At 36.6% G+C, this 21,183-nt stretch overlaps 1 protein-coding gene across 2 annotated transcripts in view; it reads right to left on the bottom strand.

The window, feature by feature from the left end:
* Positions 1-21,183, bottom strand: part of IntS3 (integrator complex subunit 3) — a 1,056,838-nt gene that overhangs the window by 124,225 nt on the left and 911,430 nt on the right. For both annotated transcript variants that reach the window (XM_090368499.1, XM_090368500.1), the window contains one exon: positions 20,334-20,501. In XM_090368499.1, the coding sequence (XP_090224625.1) occupies positions 20,334-20,501 (168 nt within the window). The remainder of the gene's footprint in view (positions 1-20,333; positions 20,502-21,183) is intronic.

The raw sequence follows: 21,183 nt of genomic DNA, 5'->3' as shown, positions 1-21,183 counted from the left end.
CTTTCTTTGAACACTAGTGTATATACTTTGAACAATGCTGAAATAGTTGGATATTTCTGGTACTCCATTTACTGCCTCATTAATAACTAGATTGAGATTGTGTGCCGCACAATATATGTACAATGCATTTGGTTGTAAATCTTTTAAGTGGGATTGTACTCCTGAATATGCACCACTCATTATGTTTGCTCCATCGTACTCTTGCCCATGACATTTTGAAAGATCCGGATCATTTGATCCATGACATTTTGAAATGTCATGACCCATGCCAATGACATTTTGATAGATCCAAATAATTTGAATTTATGGAGTCACAAATAATTGACATTATTCCAGCATCTGATCCATCAGTAATGGTGAGGGAAACCAAGGAATGTTTCTCTGACATGTATACGTATAGGGCTGTCGTCATACAGATCTTTTACAATATGGACATAACGGTACACCAAGCTTATTTTTTGCTTGAGATATTCATTTTTGAGATATCTAGCATTGTATCAGCAGTGATGGAAAAATATGGGGCTGCTTTAGCATCCTTAGTTAATTGTTTTCTTAAATGTTAGCCAAAGCATTAAACAATTTCATTCTGGATTTTGGGACTTAAATAAGTAACACTTCCAGTCGGTAAGTTCACAACGTCTCATAATTGGATCATATTCTGCTAACACCTTTACATCCCACAAAAAAATTTCCAACATAGGTATCACTTAAATTTTCTTGATGACTCATTAAAGATAACGAATTTCTCTACAATTTTAGGATTATTTTAATCACCCGTTCTACTACTTTTCTGCAAAAATTACATTGTTCATGCAAATTTTCTTCCATACTTCTATTAAGTCCTGTATTTTCTTTTGTGATGCATGCTTCTATGTGCTTACAGCTATGTACTTATTTTCATGGTCCATAATTTTAGTACACAAATTTTGCCAATCATTGATGCCTTTCGTCCAGTTACATCTAGTTCCAAAAAAACATCCAGCATGGCTCACAATCCAGTTTTTTGGAGTAGCACAACCATAGCCTGTTCATTTTTAATCCAGATTTACTAGTGGTTGAGTAATATTTTACCGAAAATGATCTATTTTTGTTATTTTTCAGAAATGGTCCTTTTGGCTCACAAGCACTGTATTTTATAATAAATGTCTTCATATCTGCTGTTAAATTCTCTGGATAGTTTGAAATATCAGTGGGGTAATTCTCTTTTTTTAAGATTTTCGATATTGATATTATCAGTTTCTTTCAATGTTGAAAAAATTTCATTTTCTTCTGCAGAGGGAGATGGTCTACTGGAGTTTTTTTTTTTTTTCAGGTGTTTTTTGAATGTCATTCTCTTGCTCAACCTCAATTGATAGCTCTTTTCCCATTTGATAGTGTCAAAAGTTCTAAATTGACTTGTCGTTGATGTTAATTCTGTTTCTGGAGGAGCGAAATACAAAGTCAATTTTTGAATTGTTTTAAACTTCTTTTGTTAGAACTTTGTCAGCAGTGTATTTTATTTTTTAAAAGCACCGCTTTTATGCTTTTCTCCCTGGTAAATTTTAAAAATAACTATAAAATTTTTATACTGAACTAAATAACAAAACACTGATGAAAAACAAAATAACACCGAATATTAGCACAAATCTAAAATTTCACTTATAAGACTTTCAGCATGGCTTACTTCGGTTTCTTGTCACCTGTTACGTAGGTTCTTGGAATCGTATCAAACTTTAAACAGTACCCTTGCTTCAGCTTACGAACACTATGCTATTACAAAAATTTCATTCTCAAAATTATTCCTTACAATCTCAGGGGCATGGTCTCTTCCAGTGTTCAAGTAATATTATATCATTAAATTACAAATTCACTATAAGCATCATTAGTTCATAGGAACACAGAGAGCGTTTTTATGGAGTTCTTAATTATCACTCCTAATCTCAATATCCTACACTTTACCACCACTAACGCTTATCCATTACTGGATGCAGACTACCATGTGAGTTATAATGCCATGAGTCATTTATGAGGCATTTCGGAGAAAGCAAAGAACAAAAGTAAACTACAACCTTTAGATACTTTGGTTTTGGCTTGGATTTGGATCTAACTGAAACAAATAGCAGTATCATAATTCCTTTTAAATTTTTGGCATCTCGGACTTAGTGACTATTTCTTTGTCTTGGTTTATATAAAGAAAAATCATTTATATAAACATAACATATTGAGAAGAAATCACGAATCCGCTAATTTACTATGGGAGAAGGTTGGGAGGGTGGTACTAGAGTTCAGAGTTGCATTGCTTTCTATGATAGCCAAATCAGCTTCTATGAAACAGGAACTGCGAAGCAGCCAGGGATTTTTCTTTCTTTCTTTCTTTTTTTTTAATTGAGTAAAAACGTACATTTTTACTCAATTAAATTTTTTCTGTTTTTGGCAGGAGGGCAGTGGGCCCCTTTTTGTCAGGGGCCCCAATTAATTGCATTGGCTGCATGGCCATAGTTAATACCACTGATGCCAGATGTTACTTCTCATCCACAACACCACTTCAAATTCTTGCCAGTAAGTTTCCTTTGGACCTTATGGCCAAATCAGGGTCTTGCTTTCTACTTCTAGGCTATGATCTGCTCAAGTTCAAGTGCAGCTCTTGCTGCATTCTGCACTAGCTTAGGAACTTATGTGGCAACTAAATGTCAACCCTTAAAAATGCCATGGGGGCACCCTAATTTTGAGGGTCTGGCTGGAGAAAAACCATCAGCTTACCTTGGCTAATATCGTTCTTTAGGAAGGGTGTGAGCCAGAATTAGTCTAAATACCCTCTCACCATTTACTAACCAAGTCCCATCCCCATCAGGGGCAAAAATTGATGTTGTAGAGCAGATATCATCTTTTAAGGCAACAAAAGATGATATTTTTGTGCCAAGGTGATACATTGGCACTAATGACATTACGTGTAGGAGATCTGCGAGACTTATTAACAAGTACAGATCAATGTTGAAAAAAAGTTGCAAGTTAGGGCTGAATTTTAAAGTGTCTGCAATTCTGCCCCCAGACACGATAGGAGGGAGCATATGATGAGAGCCTTGTCAATTAATTCAGTCCTGGAGATGTTGTTCAAGGCTCATGGGGTTGAATTTTTTTCAGCATGGTCTGTGCTTGTTAACAGGAGAGATTGTTTCAACAGGAATGGGTTACATTTAAATAGAAAGGGTGTAGGAATTTTTGCCAATGCTATCAAGGCACTGTTTTAGTTAGGTCAGAAAATTGCTAGTTTGGGTGGATACACATACTAATAGATTAACAGAAGCCACTGGCAGATGGGAGAGTGATTGTTGCATTGCTTCTATTGGAATGAGCAGCAGCAGCCTGGAAAACAATGTGCTGAGGTTTTCAAGGACTGCTGGAAGTCACCATGGAACAAGTCAATACATGGGCTATTTAAGGGTAACTAAGAGTAAGAACAGGTGCATGTATACTTGCAGCAATGCTGGGAGTTTAGTAAATGCATTTGATGAATTTGAAGTGCTAGTTAAGATTTCAACTGTTGGGATATCAGAGATGTGGTGTCACACAGACATAAAGAATGTAGAATTGGAATTTGGGGAGTACAATGGGTACAGAAAGGACAGACAAGACAGGAAGGGAGGAGGGGTTAGGCTGTTAGTTAAGACACACATAAAATCTAAGGCAGTGACAAGGATGGACAGTGCAGTGTTGAGTCAGTCTGGTGTGATATAATCACTGGAAAAGCAAAATTGAGAGTGTTATAGGCCTTACGCCTCTGATGAATAAATGAACACCTGCACAGGAAAATAGAGTGGGCAAGTAAATCAGATTGTATTATAATGGGGGATTTTAACTTCCCAGATATTGATTGGAACTTGTGGGTTGGTCACTCAAACACTAGCAAAGATCTTTTTTGGATATATTGGATGATCATTTTCTACATCAGCATGTTCGAGAAGCAACCACAGGGAATAATACTGTTCACCTAATTATCAGCAGGTATTCTTCATGCAATAAGAATCTGCAGATAAAGGAAGCACTAGGTGGAAGTGATCTCAGTGTGGTGATGTGGGATTTACTCAACTACCATCAGGGGTAAAGGGAATGGTTTTTGCTTTTGTAAAGGTGACTACATTGGTCTCAAACAATTTTTAAATTCTATACAGTCAGACCAACTGATGATGTTACCAATCAGCAAGTTCTAAATGGGAAGCATTCAAAGAATTAATCTTGGAAGCTACTAGAGTTTTTATACCAACTAAGAAATATTATTAATGGTCTAGGCCTAAATAGATGTTAGATAAACTAATAAGACTTGTGGCAGAGAAGAAAAATGCATGCAATGCGTGTAAACTATCAGGTGACACAAAAGCCTATGGTAGATATAAGTTGGTCTGTAATCAAGTCACAAAGGAGGTTAGACAAGTGAAGGCAGATTAAAAGAAATCCTTGGCAAAAGATGCAAAGAAAAACAGCAAAGAATTCTTTACTTTTGTAAACTCTAGAAGGAGGGGATGAATCAGATTGGTCAACTTGATATTCATGGTTCAACTGTGGATAATCCTGCTCAGGTAGCTGACAGACAATGAGCATTTTGCATCCAAATTCACACAAGGAGATATTCAGGGAGGGGGAATGCCAGACGTTTATAGAACTAAATGATTTTGTAATAATTAATGGCAAATTGGAGGAGAAATTGTTAAAGTTAAACATAAGAAAAGCACCTGGTGTGGATGGGATCTATGCAGTTATATTAAAGAAGGCAGCAAAGGACGTAAGGAAACCCTTAGCAACAATTATTAGATCTTTCTTGGACTCAAGGAATATCACATCTTCAGTCCATGGGGAGGACCCAATTGACTGGAGATGTCAAATGTATCCCCAATTCACGAAGGAGGATCAAAGAGTGAAAAAGTAATTACAGACCTGTTAGATTAATTTATGCTACAGAGAAATTAATGGAGACACTGGTTAAAGAAGCACTGCAGGATGATATACACAAGACTACAGTTATAGTTCAGACACAGCATGGGTTTGTTAAGGGGAAGTCTTGTCTGACCAATACGATTGGATATTATGATGTGGTCACAAAAGAACTAAATGCAAAAAATAATTCTGATATCATATACGTGGATTTTAGGAAACATTTTGATACTGTGGTACATGCAACACTACTGTACAAATTCGAGCAGTATGGCTTTAAGGGCAAACTACTGCTAGGGATAAAGTGGTGGTAAAGTGGGAGAAGATAGAGAGTGGTAATCAATGGACACTGCTTGTTGTGGACTAATGTTACTTGCGGAGTCCCTCAGGGTTCAGCATTGGGCCCATTGTTGTTTTCTGTATTTATTAATGATATTGATGAAGGTATATCAGGCTTACTATCCAAGTTTGCAGACAATACGAAGGTTGGCAGGGTTGTTAATGACACTAATGACAATAGGCTACTTCAACAGGATCTAGAGAAATTGAGCAGATAGGCTGAGAGGTGGCAACTGAAGTTTAACATTGACATATGTAAAGTACTGCATGTGGGTAGCAGTAACCCCAGAGTACCGTATAAACTGCGTGAAACTACACCCAGCCTAGTGAAGAATGAAAAAGACCTGGGAGTAATTATGCTGTTAGACATGAAGTTTTCTGAGCAGTGCAGACAGTCTAGAGGAGTAGCTCATGGTGTCTTGTCAATGATATACAGGAATTTTTCTAGCAGGGATAAGGATGTGATTATCCCCTTATATAAGGCAATCGTCTGGCCACACCTTGAGTATAATATTAGCATTAGCATTAGTAGAGGCATATGATGCAAGAAAGCAAAAACTTATGCAGCATCAGCCAAAGAAAAAAAAAAAAAAACAACGCCCTCCCATTTAATCCCTCCATTCATTCCAAATGCATGTCCAGCTCAGCCTTAAATTTATTTAAGCTAACAACTTCCACAACAAAAGATGTAAGTCTATTCTACCAGTCAACTACCCGCTGGCTAAAAGCAAATTTCCACACATCTATTCTGCAACTGTCTTTTCTCAATTTGAATCTGTGCCCCCTCAGGTCCTTAATCTGAGCAAGAGGAAGAATCCCATCAGCATTCAGCTTGCTCAACCCATTCACGGCCTTATACACCTCAATCAGATCACCTCGCAGGTGCCTACTCTCCAAGCACCCCTTTGTTCTCCTCACAATCTGGTTGCCTTTCTTTGTACTCGTTCTAGAAATGCTACATCCTTCCTAAAATGAGGCATCCAGACCTGTACATAGTACCCTAGGTATGGCATCACCATTGCCTTGTATAATGAGATAATCATCTTTCTGTCTCTGCTAGCAAAATTCCTATATATCATTGACAAGACTCCATGACCTGCCCTGGCTGCCCCTCTGCCCTGCTCAGTAAACTTCAAACTTGACTGCACAATTACCCCCAGATCTTTTTCACTTTCCACTTCCCTGTGTATAGTACAACACAATTTCTCTTCTCTTCGGTTATTACTACCTATACGCAGTACTTTGCATCTGTCAATGTTAAACTTCAGTTGTCACTTTTCAGCCCATTTGCCCAACTTATCTAGATCCAGCTGGAGCAGCATACCATCTTTACTGTCGTTAACAACCCTGCCAACCTTTGCATCATCTGCAAACTTGGACATTAAACCTGATATACCTTCATCACTATCATTTGATAAAAATACAAAACAACAATGGGCTCAACACTGAACCCTGGGGAACTCCACTAATAACATTTGTCCACGAAAAGCAGTGCCTGTTGATTACCACTCTCGGTCGCCTCCCACTCAACCATCCCTAATGATTGAAATCCTGCAGGAGCTCTCTTACCTTTCAGAACCTTTACAAAGTCGCAGCATCTCTATAGTAAAAGCAGAGAAATTAATTATTCTAACTATCAACGCTATCACTAATTTGAAAAATTCTGAAAGAAATTTGAAGCTAAAATTGAGAGCATGTTGAAGTTGAAAGAATTTGAAGGAATTGAAAGTAAGAACACATTTAAAAAATTACTTCGTGACACGTTATTAAAGATAAGTTATTAATGCAACAGAGTAATTTTAAATTAAAGAAAATGATACTATTGACGATTAGGAATTGAAAGAAATTTTAAACGTACGCTACCTGGAATTGTGGAATATGAAAGAACTTTTGTCTCAGTGGCAAGACAGTGAAAACCAAATAAGAAATTTAAGTTTTTGATAAAATATGATATAAAAATTAATGATTTTAGAGATTTTGTTGAAGACAGTTTATCTTTAAAATCGAGTGAAATTCCCTCTTCAATGAAGAAAGCCAGAAATAACTTTGAAACCAGTGCGTTTAGCAGTGCAGTGCTGAAGCTGAGTGAGATTTCAGCATAATGAATAATATTGTGACAATTGAACACGTTTCAGATTATAAAGACCATACATCTAAATGATAAACCATTGTTTCAATTTGATCCGGATCATTACGTCAAATCATCTTTCAGCTACTGAGTAAAGCAAAAGATCGAAAACAAACATTAATAAAGGAGTAAATTCTATATGGCAATTTTCAGAATAAATTTTTCTTGAGTATTTGTATAATAATTTTTTTCATGTAATCTGTGTTTGTGTACCTTTTCTAGAAGAGTTTGTTTTTTAGGTAATATTTGTTTTTATATTGTAGAATGTTTTGTGATAGTTTTTGTTATTTGTGATATGGGAAATATTGTGTTATTTTTCATTCGCAATAATAAAATTTTATCATGAAAAAAATGTATCCATTATATTTCCCTGGTTGTTAAAAAAAGAGAGACGAATAAAAAAGTGGTACGTGTGCCAAGCATGCGTGACAGATGGTTTTATGTGAATCCTTCACATTTCTTTTAGCTATTTTGATTTGTTGATTACAAAATAAAAGAGGTTTTGTATTGTAAATATTTTATTAAACATTCGCAAATTTTGATAATTTCTGGAAGACAAGATACAATGGATTTATGATAACTAAAGGACGAGATGTATACTTGTGATTGCAACGTATCTAAATGTCTAGAAAACAGCGTCAATTGAAATACAGATTTTGTAATTGAAATGACATATGCAGATGTTCAAGGGCACCTAACAATGGAATATTGCGAAAATGCGAGACGAAAAAATAAATTGTTAACAAATATTTGTATTGTTGCAGTCATATGACAAATACTTGTATTGTTGCAATCATATTTACTTCAGGAAGTATGATTGTGATGTCATACTATTCAAAAATTCTAAAAAGTTAGAACTGGAGATAATATCATATCCAGGTATTATTGTAAGGGGGGGGGGATGATGACCAGGCTGGCTCAATATATTCTACCGGTCACAAAATGACCGGTAGGATATATAGTGAGCGCTTGGCACACAGACTAGTAGTGTGAACGTGGGAAGTGCCGTTGGCCGAAGCCTGCAGCGCATGTCACTTCCATGACATCATCCGCGGCAGGAATCCCCAAGGATGTTTTACATCAAAAAGTCGGCAAAACTGTGAGCCCATTGTTAAAATATTCACAGCTCACCACTGCACACACTTACTTTCATTTTTCCTTTCCCAGTACTTATGTCACACCAAACGGACTCAACATTGCATTGTCCACCAACATCAATTGGATGCGCTTCCTTAGATTTTATGTCTTTCTTAACTAACAGCATAACTCCTCCTCCCTTCCTGTCCTGTCTATCCTTTCTCTACACATTGTACTCCCCAAATTCCAATTCAAGATATTGTTGGGATATAAGAGATGTGGTGTGTGTGTGTGTGTGTGTGTGTGTCACCACGTCTCTGATATCCCAACAATATCTGCCTTTGATGTCTTGCCTAGCACTTCAAGCTCAATGCACCTGTTTCTACTCTTAGCTACCCTAACACCAGGGGCTCACATCTAGTGAGTATGGGCTTGGCACACCCAGGGTCCTGAGCTGGATATCATCATTCTTCTCTTTCTTGGTGATTCCCTTCTACTTCTCTCTTCTCTCTCTCTCGGGGTAATTCAGAAATTTTTTTTTTTTGCCTGGTGCAGCATAAGCATAGGCTTCCTTGCACCATAAGGCTAATAATCATAATAATAATAATAATAATAATAATAATTATTAATATACTAGTTCACACTACTAGTCATCCAGCCCCACCAACTGGAAGTGTTTCCTGCGCTAGTGACCACACAAGAAGGAAGAAAACGCCAATGCATGAAGTGGAGCATTGACATGAATACATACATCATGCGAGCATACTACCAAAAAACCAGGCTAGAGACCGATATGACAATGTACAGATAGCAACTACATACCAAGTGGTTGGTACAATACCCGGATATTCAGGTCACCGAACAGCGATTAGCAGACCAAAGAAGGACCATTGTCACAAAGAACCTAATAGCTTCTGCCATCTTGGAAAAAATCAAGCAGGATGTCAGCGATCTGCTACAAAGCACAAAGAATATGGTCAATATGGAACCAGAGGAGGAACAGCAAGAAGAAATATAACCCAGAGTAGATGAAGTGGAAAGAGACGACGTCATGCTATCCAGAATAGAAGACGAGTGGAAGAAGGTCCTAACAGAATTCGAAGGAATGGAACCCACAAGAACCCACGTGATACCTAAGCAGAGGCCAAATAAAATCCTGTGGTGAGTAACAGACCACCTCAATCGCCAAATAATGCCACATTTCCCTGACAACAATGGTGCAATGCTGGAGGCTATCCACACAGCCATATACTGTGCTGGCATAGCAGCCACTAGGATTAATGGAAAAGAAATGAGAGACCAGCAGCAGAAGAACCAAAAACAGAAGGAACTGTCAGCTTGGGAAAGAAGACTTCAGCAGAAGATAGAAGAATTAAGAGTTAAGATAGGTCAGTTGACCCAGTACCAACAGGGTAATAGAAGTAAGAAATTGACTGGAAAAGTGAAGAGCATCCTCAAGAGAGAGAGAGCATCCACAGCAAACATGAGACCAGAAATCAGAGAATGAGAATAGGAGAATACTTGGACACACTGAAGCAGACCCTCCTTGCACTCAGCAAGAGACTATACCGATACAAAGATAGCTCCCAGAGGAAAATAAACAACCGAATGTTCGATGAGGACCAAAGAGCCTTTTAGAGGAAACTGGGTGAACATGAGAAAGCAGGAAACGGACCACCCGAGAAGAAGATGAGTGAAGTAAGACATAACAGCAGAGCACCCTGGATAGAAGTAGAACGAAAGAAAACCAATCACATACAAGAAATGAGGGAGTGGGAAATTCAAGAAGTAAAACAGTCGATCAGGATCACCCACAACTGGCTAACCCTGAGAATTGATAACATCCACAACTACTGGTACAAGAAGCTCACCTGCACACACAAGCACCTAGCAGAGCAGTTCACTTGAATGATAAGCAACCCGGAGACAATCCCGAAGTTTCTCACTGAAGGAGTCACATATCTGAAGCCTAAAGATGAAGATACAAGAAACTCGGCAAAATACAGGCCAATCACATGCCTCCCAATGATGTACAAGATCCTGACCAGCTGCATAACTAAGAAGATATCAGACCACTTAGAGAGTCAGAACATAATGGCCGAACAGCAGAAAGGATGCAAGGAGCAATTGACCATAGATGCCGCAGTTATAGAGCAAGCCTTCAAGAAGCACCGCAACCTATACACGGCCTACATCGATTACCGCAAGGCCTTTGACTCTGTACCTCAGCTGGCTAATAGAGACCCTGAAGATCTACAAGGTCAATCCGATAGCGACAAACTTCCTAGGAGCAACAATGGCAAAATGGAGTACCACCATTAAGGTTGAGAACATCATAACCAGGCCAATCCCCATTAGAAGAGGAATCTTTTAGGGAGATGCTCTGAGCCCTCTTCCCCGAGACTGAATCCTTCAGTCTCGGGGAAGAGCGTCCTGCTTGCGAGCCATGCATTGGAAGCAATGGTGTCAATGTGATCTTGATAGAGGTCATTGTAGTGTCTGCCATGGCGTGTCTTCTTTGCCCATCTTTCTAACTTCGTTTCTTGTACTGTCTGGGTGGGAGGGGGTTTCCTCGCTTAGGTTGAGTGGGGTATACCACTTATCTATCTTCCTTACGGCCTGGTGGAGTGGTGCTGTGTTGTTCTCAAAGTAATCCTTCAGGTTAACTATCGCTGTTTTCTGTTGTTCTATCAGGTCTATCAGGCCCCTTCCTCCCTCTTTCCGAGGTATTGTTATTCTCTCCACTGGGATGGTTGAATACTTCTTGTATATGCCACATCTCCTTGATCTCATGTCTCAGGTTCGTGTACTACCTAATTTTTTCCTCATGGGTTTTTGAAAATTGCTAGTGTTTGGCACTGCTATGTCAATCAGGTAGGTAGCCTTTTCAATCTTGTCCACAATTGTTATGTCCGGTCTGTTGTGTGGGATGGTCTTATCCGTTATATACTGAATCCTTCCGAGACTGAAGGATTCATTCCTGCCATCTAAGACCAGGTAATCAACACCAGAAATTATAGAAAATACATCGCAAAGGAGCCTGGAATGTCAGATGACACATGTCGACGATGCCACCTGGCCGCAGAAATGATCCAACACGTCACCGCGGGGTGAAAGGTGATCACTCAGACTGAGTACTTTCATAGACATGACCAGGTAGCCAGGATAATACATCAGAAGCTAGCGAGAAAATAACAGTTGACCAAAGAAAGTGTGCCATACTACAAGTACGAACCCTAGGGTACTAGAGACCCGAAACCACAAGCTGTACTGGGATTGCGCCATAAAAACGGATAAGACCATCCCACACAATAGACCGGACATAACCCTTGTGGACAAGATGGAAAAGGCTACCTACCCGATTGACATAGTGGTGCCGAACACTAGCAATGTTCAGAAAACCCATGAGGAAAAAATTAGAAAGTACACAAACCTGAGACATGAGATCAAGGAGATGTAGCATATGCAAGAAGTATCAACCATCCCAATCATCATGTCAACCACCAGTATGGTACCAAAGACTCTATATAGCAGCCTAGCAGCAATAGGTCTCCCAGAGAACACCTACAATGAACTCCAGAAAGTCACAATCCTGAACACCTGTAGGATAGTCAGAGATTTCCTCGACCGACAGTAACACCAGACATTACAACCACCCTGTGTACTTGGTAGCAGTACCCGTCACGGAGTGGAACCCCCCCAGTCAGGGAGAAATAATATAAGAGCAACAACAATAACAATAATAACACAGCCCATGTATTTATTTGTTCCACTATGACTTCCAGCAGTCTTGGAAATCTCCATTGCTTTGCTTTCAAGGCTGCTGCTCATTCTAACAGAAGCAGTGAAAGAATTACTTTTGCCTAGGCCTGCGACCACTGTTTAACTTTTATTCTACGTATTCTCCCAAGCTAGCAGTTTTCCGACCTAATTAGCACTGCCTTGATAGCATCAGGAAATATTCTTGCGCCCTTTCTATTAAGTGTATGCGATCCCTGTAGAAGCAGTTTCTTCTGTAAACAAGCACAGACCAGGCTGAAAAAAATTCTATCCCTTGAGCCTTGCACAATCTCGGCAGTGCCGAACTGATCAACAAGGCTCTCATCATATACTCCCTCCTATTGTGTCTGGGCAGATTTGCAGACACTTTCACATTTAAACCTAACTCGCAACTTTTTTTTCAACATTAACATGTACTTGTTGAGTAAATCTGCAGATCTTTTACTCTTAATGTCATTAGTTCCAATGTGTACAACAATATCACCTTTCGTTCCCTTAAAAGATGATATCTGCTCTACAACATCATCAACTTTTGCCCTTTGCAGACATATCTGGGCCCTGTTCAACCAGCCCTTCTTGCATAGTATATTACCTGTCTCCCTGACAATAGAGTCACCAACAATAACTATTTCCTTTGGGATCAGCACATTTTGCCCTGGAGATTGCCTCTGTGTTGCCTGATGCACAGGAGTGAGCTCTACCGTTGAGATGGGCAGCTGAGAGCTTGATGGGCCCCTCATATTAATTTCTTCGAGGGCATTTACCCTACACTTCAAGCTCTCATAGATGTATACAAGTCTTTTGTAAAAGAATAAGAGAAGTTTACCTCAATATCATACGTAGAACACTTCCAACTGAACATACTCTCCAGAAATTAAAATGAAAACAATTAAAAAAAATCGGAAATCTTACATTACAGTAAGAAATAATTAACAATAATTAAAAATCAAATGAACACGATTAAAAATTAAGTAAAAAATTAATTTAACGAAAAAAATTGCAAAACGATTTTCTTTCCTGAGGCTGACAATGCTTTTCGACCGTATATCGTGATCACAGGAATGAAAATTACCAAATAGATGTGAGCATGGAACTTAAATAGGGATTATTTGTCTTTGCACATGCATGTAAAGGATTACGAGTTGGAGATTAGATATGGCCGTCAAACATTAACAGCAATATCATGTAATTTAATTTCGACGGTTTCTGCAATTAATAGTCTCGTATAATTATGTTGGACACTAAGTATTTTGGCCTCGTTAAATAAAAAAGTATGTTTTTCATTAATGTCACGAAAGTCTAATTCTGATGCTGCTGAACGAGAAGCACGACCTGAGGCTGCGTGTTGATTAACACGAAAATTCAGAGGAAACCGTGTAGAACCCTCATAAGATGAGTCGCAATCACCACAAGAAATGTTGTACACTAAGTCAGTGGTGTCGAACCTACGGCTTGCAGGCCTTATAAAAATTAATTGCGGGCTGGATCCAGCCTGCGATTAATTTTTATAAGGCCCGTGCGGAAAGTGAACTAAAACAGCATTGATTGCCACTGCATGTACAGGCATGCAAGTGTCCAGCTCGACTGTGTCAGACAGGTACATGTGGTTCAGTGCAGTCATATGTATGCTAAATACAGTTATGTATTTTGATATAGCTTGTTCATTGCATTGAATTAATTATTAATTTGTATCGAATTTAAAAAATCATTCTTAAAAATGTTCCAAAAGGGGAAAATCGATTTGGAGTGTCGTGTTTTTGATTCAGGTGGACTGAAAACTATTTCTTCATTGATTACCACAAAGAGCAGTGTGTTTGGTGTGTCAGGAGACTGTGTGAGTTTTTAAAGAATATAATTTAAAACGACACTGATTCCAATCATAAATCTTATGATCAACATAAAGGAGTGCTGAGAAAAGAAATGTGTTCAAAGTTACAAAACAAATTAAAAAAACAACAAAACATACTGAAAACATATCAGTCAAGAAATTTATCTGCTGTACGTTCAGTTATCAAGTTGCACATTGGATTGCTTTTGAAAGTAAAAAAAATTTTGAAAAATATTTAATCCTAACGTTTCGATAGATTGGCAAATCTTTTTGAAAATTTTTGCCAATCTATCGAAAAGTTAGGATTAAATATTAAAAACCTGGTAGGAGTCATAACTGGCAGTGCAAAATATTTGGGTAGAATAACCAAGAAAATGATAGATATTGGAGCTGAAACTCCGATTGGAATTCACTGCATTGTGCATCAAGAACTCTTTATGGGAAAGTATTGGATCTCCAACACTTTATGAAGTGGTTAGTTCGATTGTAAATTTTACAAGATCACATGGCTCTAATGTGGCTGTTCAAACATCACCGAATGTTTCAACACACAATAAGGGAAACCAATAAAACAACTATCAAATATGGAGTGGCTGTTTGATCTTGCAATTCATACATACATTCCTAGCCATTTAAATGCTCTTAATTTAAAACTACAAGGGATAAGAAAATTGGTCTGATTTGTTTGGTGCCATCAAATAATTTCAGAATAAGTTGTCATTATTTAAATCCCAGTTGAGCAACACAATTTAGTTCACTTTGAATGTTGTACTGAGCTAAAGGAGAAACATTTTCAAAGAATCGTTGCCTTTCGTTATTACAACTACTTTTTGATAACTTTGAACGTCGTTTTCTGATATAACATCCCATGAAAAAACATACGCTTTTGTTTGAGAACCCATTTACTTCTATGGCTGAAAACTACAATCCTAGATTGTAATTTGAAATTATTGATCTTCAAGCCAAAATATGATTCAAAAATAAGTACAGGAAGTTCTCAACTTTACGAGTTAATTCATTCCTAGCGCGCGCGCGCACGCTCGTAAAGCGGGAATTTATTTCCCATAGACATAAGATTAAAAATAGGGGTTACGTCCTCAACGATGATTGATTTATTGAAAGAAATGAAAACACAGCCTGTAAAATCATGCAAATTATAATAATAGAGAAATTATTTACGACTCACAAATGTTAAAGAATGTTTATTCTTCATCATCATCAACAAAATGCATACTCGTTGATCACTCATTATTGGCTTGGAACTCGTTGGTTTGTTGCACAAGGAGTCATCTTCTTCAGAAATGTTTGAAGAAGCGTTTTTTTCCAATATAATCTTCTCTTTTAATTATAAATTTCACGATTGCATGCATAAGCATTTTTTAACGGCACACACAAATTGCAACTAACACGATTTGCGTGGAGTAGCAAGTTTATGAAAGCTTTAAAAAAAAGGAATGAAGAGAAGATTCTGAAAATTTATTTATGTTTTTTATACGATTGAAGATTTTAGTAAAGGGGAAGCACATTTCACCATAATAACGTAAAAAACCACACAATTCCAGCTATCGGTATTTTTGCAAATGCAAGAAGATCGAGTATACTTCCCGTTTATAACTGCTTGCAGTAACAGAAAAGCCCAATAAACCGGAAAGTGCAAATTGTTTTTATTGTTTTAAAGGCGTTTAAAATTGATTCTCATAACGGAACATATGATACCAATGAAAGTGTAGTGCATATGATATGAATTGGTAACTAATACAATTTACAATTCAAGACCTTATATGGCCTTAAGGTCATGAGCTTGACCTTAAAAATGAAATTTTAGAGAGATAAATAGCTTAGTTATACAGCAAAAATTTCAACTTCCGAGATCTTGACACGAATTACCAAAAAACAATGTGTTATTGGGTTCACATTACGATATCTTCACGATATGATGGTGTCTCTGGAACTGATTAATATCGTAAAGTGGGGTACACTCTATTGTATAGCTAAGCACGTGGTTTAAAATGCAGTATTTATGAATGTTTAACATTCATTTTTTGCAAATTAATGTTCATATTTTTGATTTTGTTGATACTTGATACTTGGGGAAAAAAAACTTGTAAACCCGGGAACTTGCAAAGCGAGAACTGCCTGTATATAGACTGCAAAAATAAACAATTTGAATTCTACAAGGCTTTCCCATCTGAAGATTTTCCACTAATAAAAGAAAATGCCAGGAAAATGGCTACTTTGTTCGGATCAATGTATGTTTGCAAGCAGATTTTTTTTCACGCATAAAATCAAACAAATTTAAAAAAAAAAAAAAAAAAACAGAATAACAGATGAACATTTTTTTTTTAATGAAAAACCCTAACACGAGAGGTATTAGAACCTATAGTATCGTGCATGGGTTGGAGGTTGAGAAGCCGAAAGAAGATATTTGTTGACATTAGACTTGAACTTCTTGTAGACTGTAATTTTCAGGAAGGTTGTTCCAGAAAACATCAGTTGAATGAATAAACGAGGAAGATGAAAAGTTGGTTCTGTGCATTTGAAGTTGGACAGTAAATGGATGTTGGCTGGTGGTGGCACGTGTTCGGACTGTTTTGAAAGAGAGCGCAGGAATTATAGAAGCCTATTCAGAAGAAGAGTGCCCATGGAAGTATAAAAGAAGTATAATAGAAGTAGAAAACGCATGCAGCAGAAACAGTACGTCTATGAGCAGTGAGTGGAGAGACTCTGTTAGAGATGAGTCATTAATTAACCTAACTGCCCTCTTCTGAATGGAATCTAGAAGCCTGAGAGAGAGATTTTGGGGGCACTGCCCCAGATGTGGAAACAATATTCCATGGTAGGGCGGATTTGCGATTTGTACAGAGTGAACAGCTGTTTCGAAGAAAAGTAATGATGAGAGTGAAAGAGAAAAAGTTTTTTAGATGCAGAGGAAGCAATATTTGTAATGTGCTTGTGCCAAGAGAGATTAGAAGTCAAGCTAATCCCCAAAAGAGATATATCATCTTGCTTAGAAATCGAAGTGTCACCAAAGATAAGCATAGGAGCAGAAGAATCCTTTTTGCAAGATATAAGACAGGACTGAGTTTTAGAAGGATCAAAATCAAGTAATTTGTCTTTGCCCTGCTAGAGATCGGCATTTAAGGAATTGATTGCAGATATTCGATAAGTTGAAGATGATTGAGCAAGGAAAGGTTTCTCGAACTGGAAAGTGGAATGCAATGTGCTATCATCAGCAAAACTATGGATAGGATTTCCGATCAACGAAAGAATGTCATTAATATACAAGAGGAAAAGAATGGAATGAAAGAACTGAACCTTGGGGGACACCAGCATTAGTAGTGAAGTTAGAAGACAAAGAGCCATCTACCATCACACTCTGTGAGCCTTCAGAGAAAAAACTGTATAACCAATTACAAAGAACAGTTGCCAAACCATAAGATGGAAGCTTGTTTAGAAGATCTTTATTCCAAACATGATTGAAAACCTTTGAGATGTCAAGAGCAACTGCTTGTGTTTTACCGTGGAAAATGAACTTTTCCATTGAATCTGTCCATAAAATGGCAACATAGACCAGAATATCACCAGTGCATCAACACTGATGGAATCCATAGTGGCAATCGTTGATCAGACGGGGAGGTTTCTAGATATTTTAAGAGTTGACGGTTAAGCGATTTCTCCATTACTTTGGAAAGAGTAGAAGTAATTTGATGGGAGGGATTTGTCACCCTTTTCAGGAACTGGCTGGATATGAGCAAATTTCCAAGCAGAAGGAAAACACTTTTGGAATAAGAAAGTGAATAAAGGTGGCATCGAACAGGAGTAAGTTCAGGAGCTCAGGTTTTGAGATCAAGTGGAGAAACACCATCAAGACCTGGAGCTCCTTCGAGAAATACCATCAAGACCTGGAGCTCCTTCGAGAAATACCATCAGGACATAATCTTTATTATGCATTGAAATTGGCATCACAAATTTGCAACCAAATTTTGAATAATTATTTAAAAATATCCAGTCTCAATCATCCCATTAAATGTTAAGTTTTGTCCAGTAAATGTTATTGTGTATTGTACTTAATAAAATTTTTGAATACTTCAATTTTAGGTTTATCATTATATTTATTTATTCACCTTAATATTGAAAAGTAGTGATCCTTTTCATTGTAAATTTTCTAAAATGAGTATTTAAGCAAAAGTAAAGTATTTTTTTTAAACAAAAGTGAAGTCAGTCACATTTTTATAATTTTAATAAAATCTAAAAAAATAAATCACAGACTATATCTGTTGCATATAAAAGTGCTGGGTATTTGTATTTTTTTATATATAGCTTGAAAAGAAAAAACAAAAAAGAAAAAAAAAAAAAAAAAAGAAGAAAAAACGTGACACAATTTTTTCTTGAATCACTCTGTGCGGCCAGCGAAATAAATCTAACTTTGAATACGGCCCCTGTACGGGAAAAGTTTGGACACCACTGCACTAGGTCATTTATTTGTGTTGCGAATGAGGAAAGGAATGAGCGATTGTTCAGTATCGTGGAGTGGTTTTCAACTGGGGCGCCACGTAATTTGGGTTGGTTGGTTCATTGATTTAGAGATTTCTTAGGTGCATCGGCAACTATGGCCATAGCGGGCCAATGTAATTTGGGTTTAAGTTACTTAAACTTATTATTTTTTAAAAATAATGTTTATTTCATTATAAAACGGTGTACAATATCTTTTTAATTTTGTGGTGGTCTATAATTGATGTTTCCTTAGTACCTCTATATAAAGAATAAAATTATCATATACAGTATATATATAATTTGTATTATGAAATGTAATTTTTATAATTATATTATTGTAATAACTATTATATAACATATATATTTTTTTAATATTATATATATATATATATATATATATATAGAGAGAGAATCGGATCTACCAGGCAGAAAATTGAGTAGACTGAGTAGGGGTGCCGCAAAATAAAATTAATTATTTAGGGGTGCCGTTATTAAAAAAAGGTTGAAAACCACTGGTATAGTGTGTAATTTCTGTTTGTTTGTTATTTGGTTTTTAGGAGCATTAGCAACTAAGGCCATATTGCTCCGGGATGTGCGGTGGTCATTCCCTGACCTTTCCGCACCTTCCGTATTTGGTGGTGACAGGCTCGAACCCTGGTAAATCAAGAAGCGAGTGCTATGCACCGCTGCTCCTTCCCGCCTGGCTACAGCGGCACCGTGTAATTTCCGTATTGGCCTGGTTACAATTTTAAATTCAGTATCTTTAAAGAATCTGTTAAGTTGTTTGTGCCATTGTTGAACATATGGGAAAGAAATAAAGTATTTTTTGATATTACTATTGTTGGTTGGTGTAGTGTATTTTTTGTATTCTATCCTTAGCTTGTACCCTAATTCTGTCTATTGTAGCAAGTGGGTAACCCCTGTTTAAGAATCTGCTGGTTAATATTTGTATTTCTGAGCCCAAAGCAGATTCCGTCATTGAATAGTTATAAGCATTGAGAAATTGATTAAAGATAATCGACCTTTTGTAGGTGAAAGGGTGATAGCTGTTATAATGCAGAAGCATACTGGTGTTTGTAGGTTTATGACAGATGTTAAATTGTATTTTATTCTCGTCCCAAGTAAGCGTGAAATTTAGAAAATTTAATGACTTAGTAATGATTTAATTATAAGAGCTATCACCCATTCCACCTACAAAAGATCGATTATTGATCTTTTGAAAAGACTGATATCTGGGGGGGGGAAATCATCTATGCAGTATTCATTCACTGTTTCTCCCAACCCTGCATATATAGCTTTTTTTTTTTTTTAAAGTTTCCAAGCTTAAGCTATTAATTGCCTAAACTTATTCAATTAACTGCAGATAATAATTTTATCTGTAACAAGACTTGTATCCATTTCTTTTAAAGACCAGGCAAAATTTGAAACATCTTTCTAAGATTTTTCAAACGGTATAACTAACATTATATTTCTCTTTTTCAAAGAAGTAATATTCATTCATAGTTTAGCCGTAGGCAAATTGTGGTAGCAGACTTACAATTTGACCTTTGAAAAGATGTCTTTTCATTTAAATCATCAGAACTTTATGTGTGCTTGTTCTATATAAAAAAGCATGCAATCCTATTATAGACAAAATAATTTTTTAAATTATTTTGTCTATAATAGGATTGTCAAAAAAAAAAAAAAACAGTAAAAAAAAAAAAAAATAATAATAATAATAAAGAAAAATAAACAAAACATCTTGATTAATGATTATTTTTATTATTTTTTATTTTTTTTTACCTTTTTCTTTTATTTGGTGTAGTTCCAGATTTGGATAAATGACTTCCAACAAGTTCTGCTAATTTTTCTTCATGTTCTTGGGACCAATATTTTAGCACAGAGACAACAAATTGATCATTTGGTTTCACTTCTCTACACATAATGTGCTTCAATAACTCCGCTGTTGGCCTAAACAGATCATATTTAATTATATTTTAAAAATATATAATTTATAAGTGCTTGAGTTTTATAATTAAATATAATTGTTAACGACTGATAAATAAAATTGCAAAATATTTTGAAAATGCTAACATGAAATATAATCTCATCCATTCTAAAATCAGAATTTTTCTTTTTCATAAATAAAATTACAGGATGGGAGTAGGAAAAAATAAAATAAAATAAGTAGCTGTGCACACCGTAACTCTATATAAGTGTGCTTACCTTTAAATTGGAAGAGGCTGAAGTGGCCACTATCAGCATCAAGACATGAACGAATATTAACTGTGCTTCTGGACACCTTCAGCCAATATCTTCAGATCCTGTAAAGGGTGCTCGAATAAATTATGTAGATTTTCTGATGCTAAAATGATTGTTTTGGCTGCTTATATAGCCTGATAAATGGCGTGTCACAGCCAGAATGTTCTCATAATTTTCATAAATGAAGTTGACAAATTATCTTCAGTAAGTAAACTTCCTCTTTTCCTCTCCAAGTTCAAAGGTGCCAAATTATGCATGACTTTGGATGTGCACAAATATAAGGACTTTTGAATTGGCATGTTATTTATTTATTATTTATTTTTTTTGTATAGTTTATAAAACTATTTTTATGGCTAATTTTTCTCAAGTTTGTTTAGTTAATTCTTCTTGG

This window comes from Mastigoproctus giganteus, chromosome 2 (assembly GCF_048544385.1).
Source record: "Mastigoproctus giganteus isolate SK-2022 chromosome 2, ASM4854438v1, whole genome shotgun sequence".
NCBI classification, from domain to species: Eukaryota; Metazoa; Arthropoda; class Arachnida; order Uropygi; family Thelyphonidae; genus Mastigoproctus; species Mastigoproctus giganteus.
This window is presented reverse-complemented; position numbering and strand designations above follow the sequence as displayed.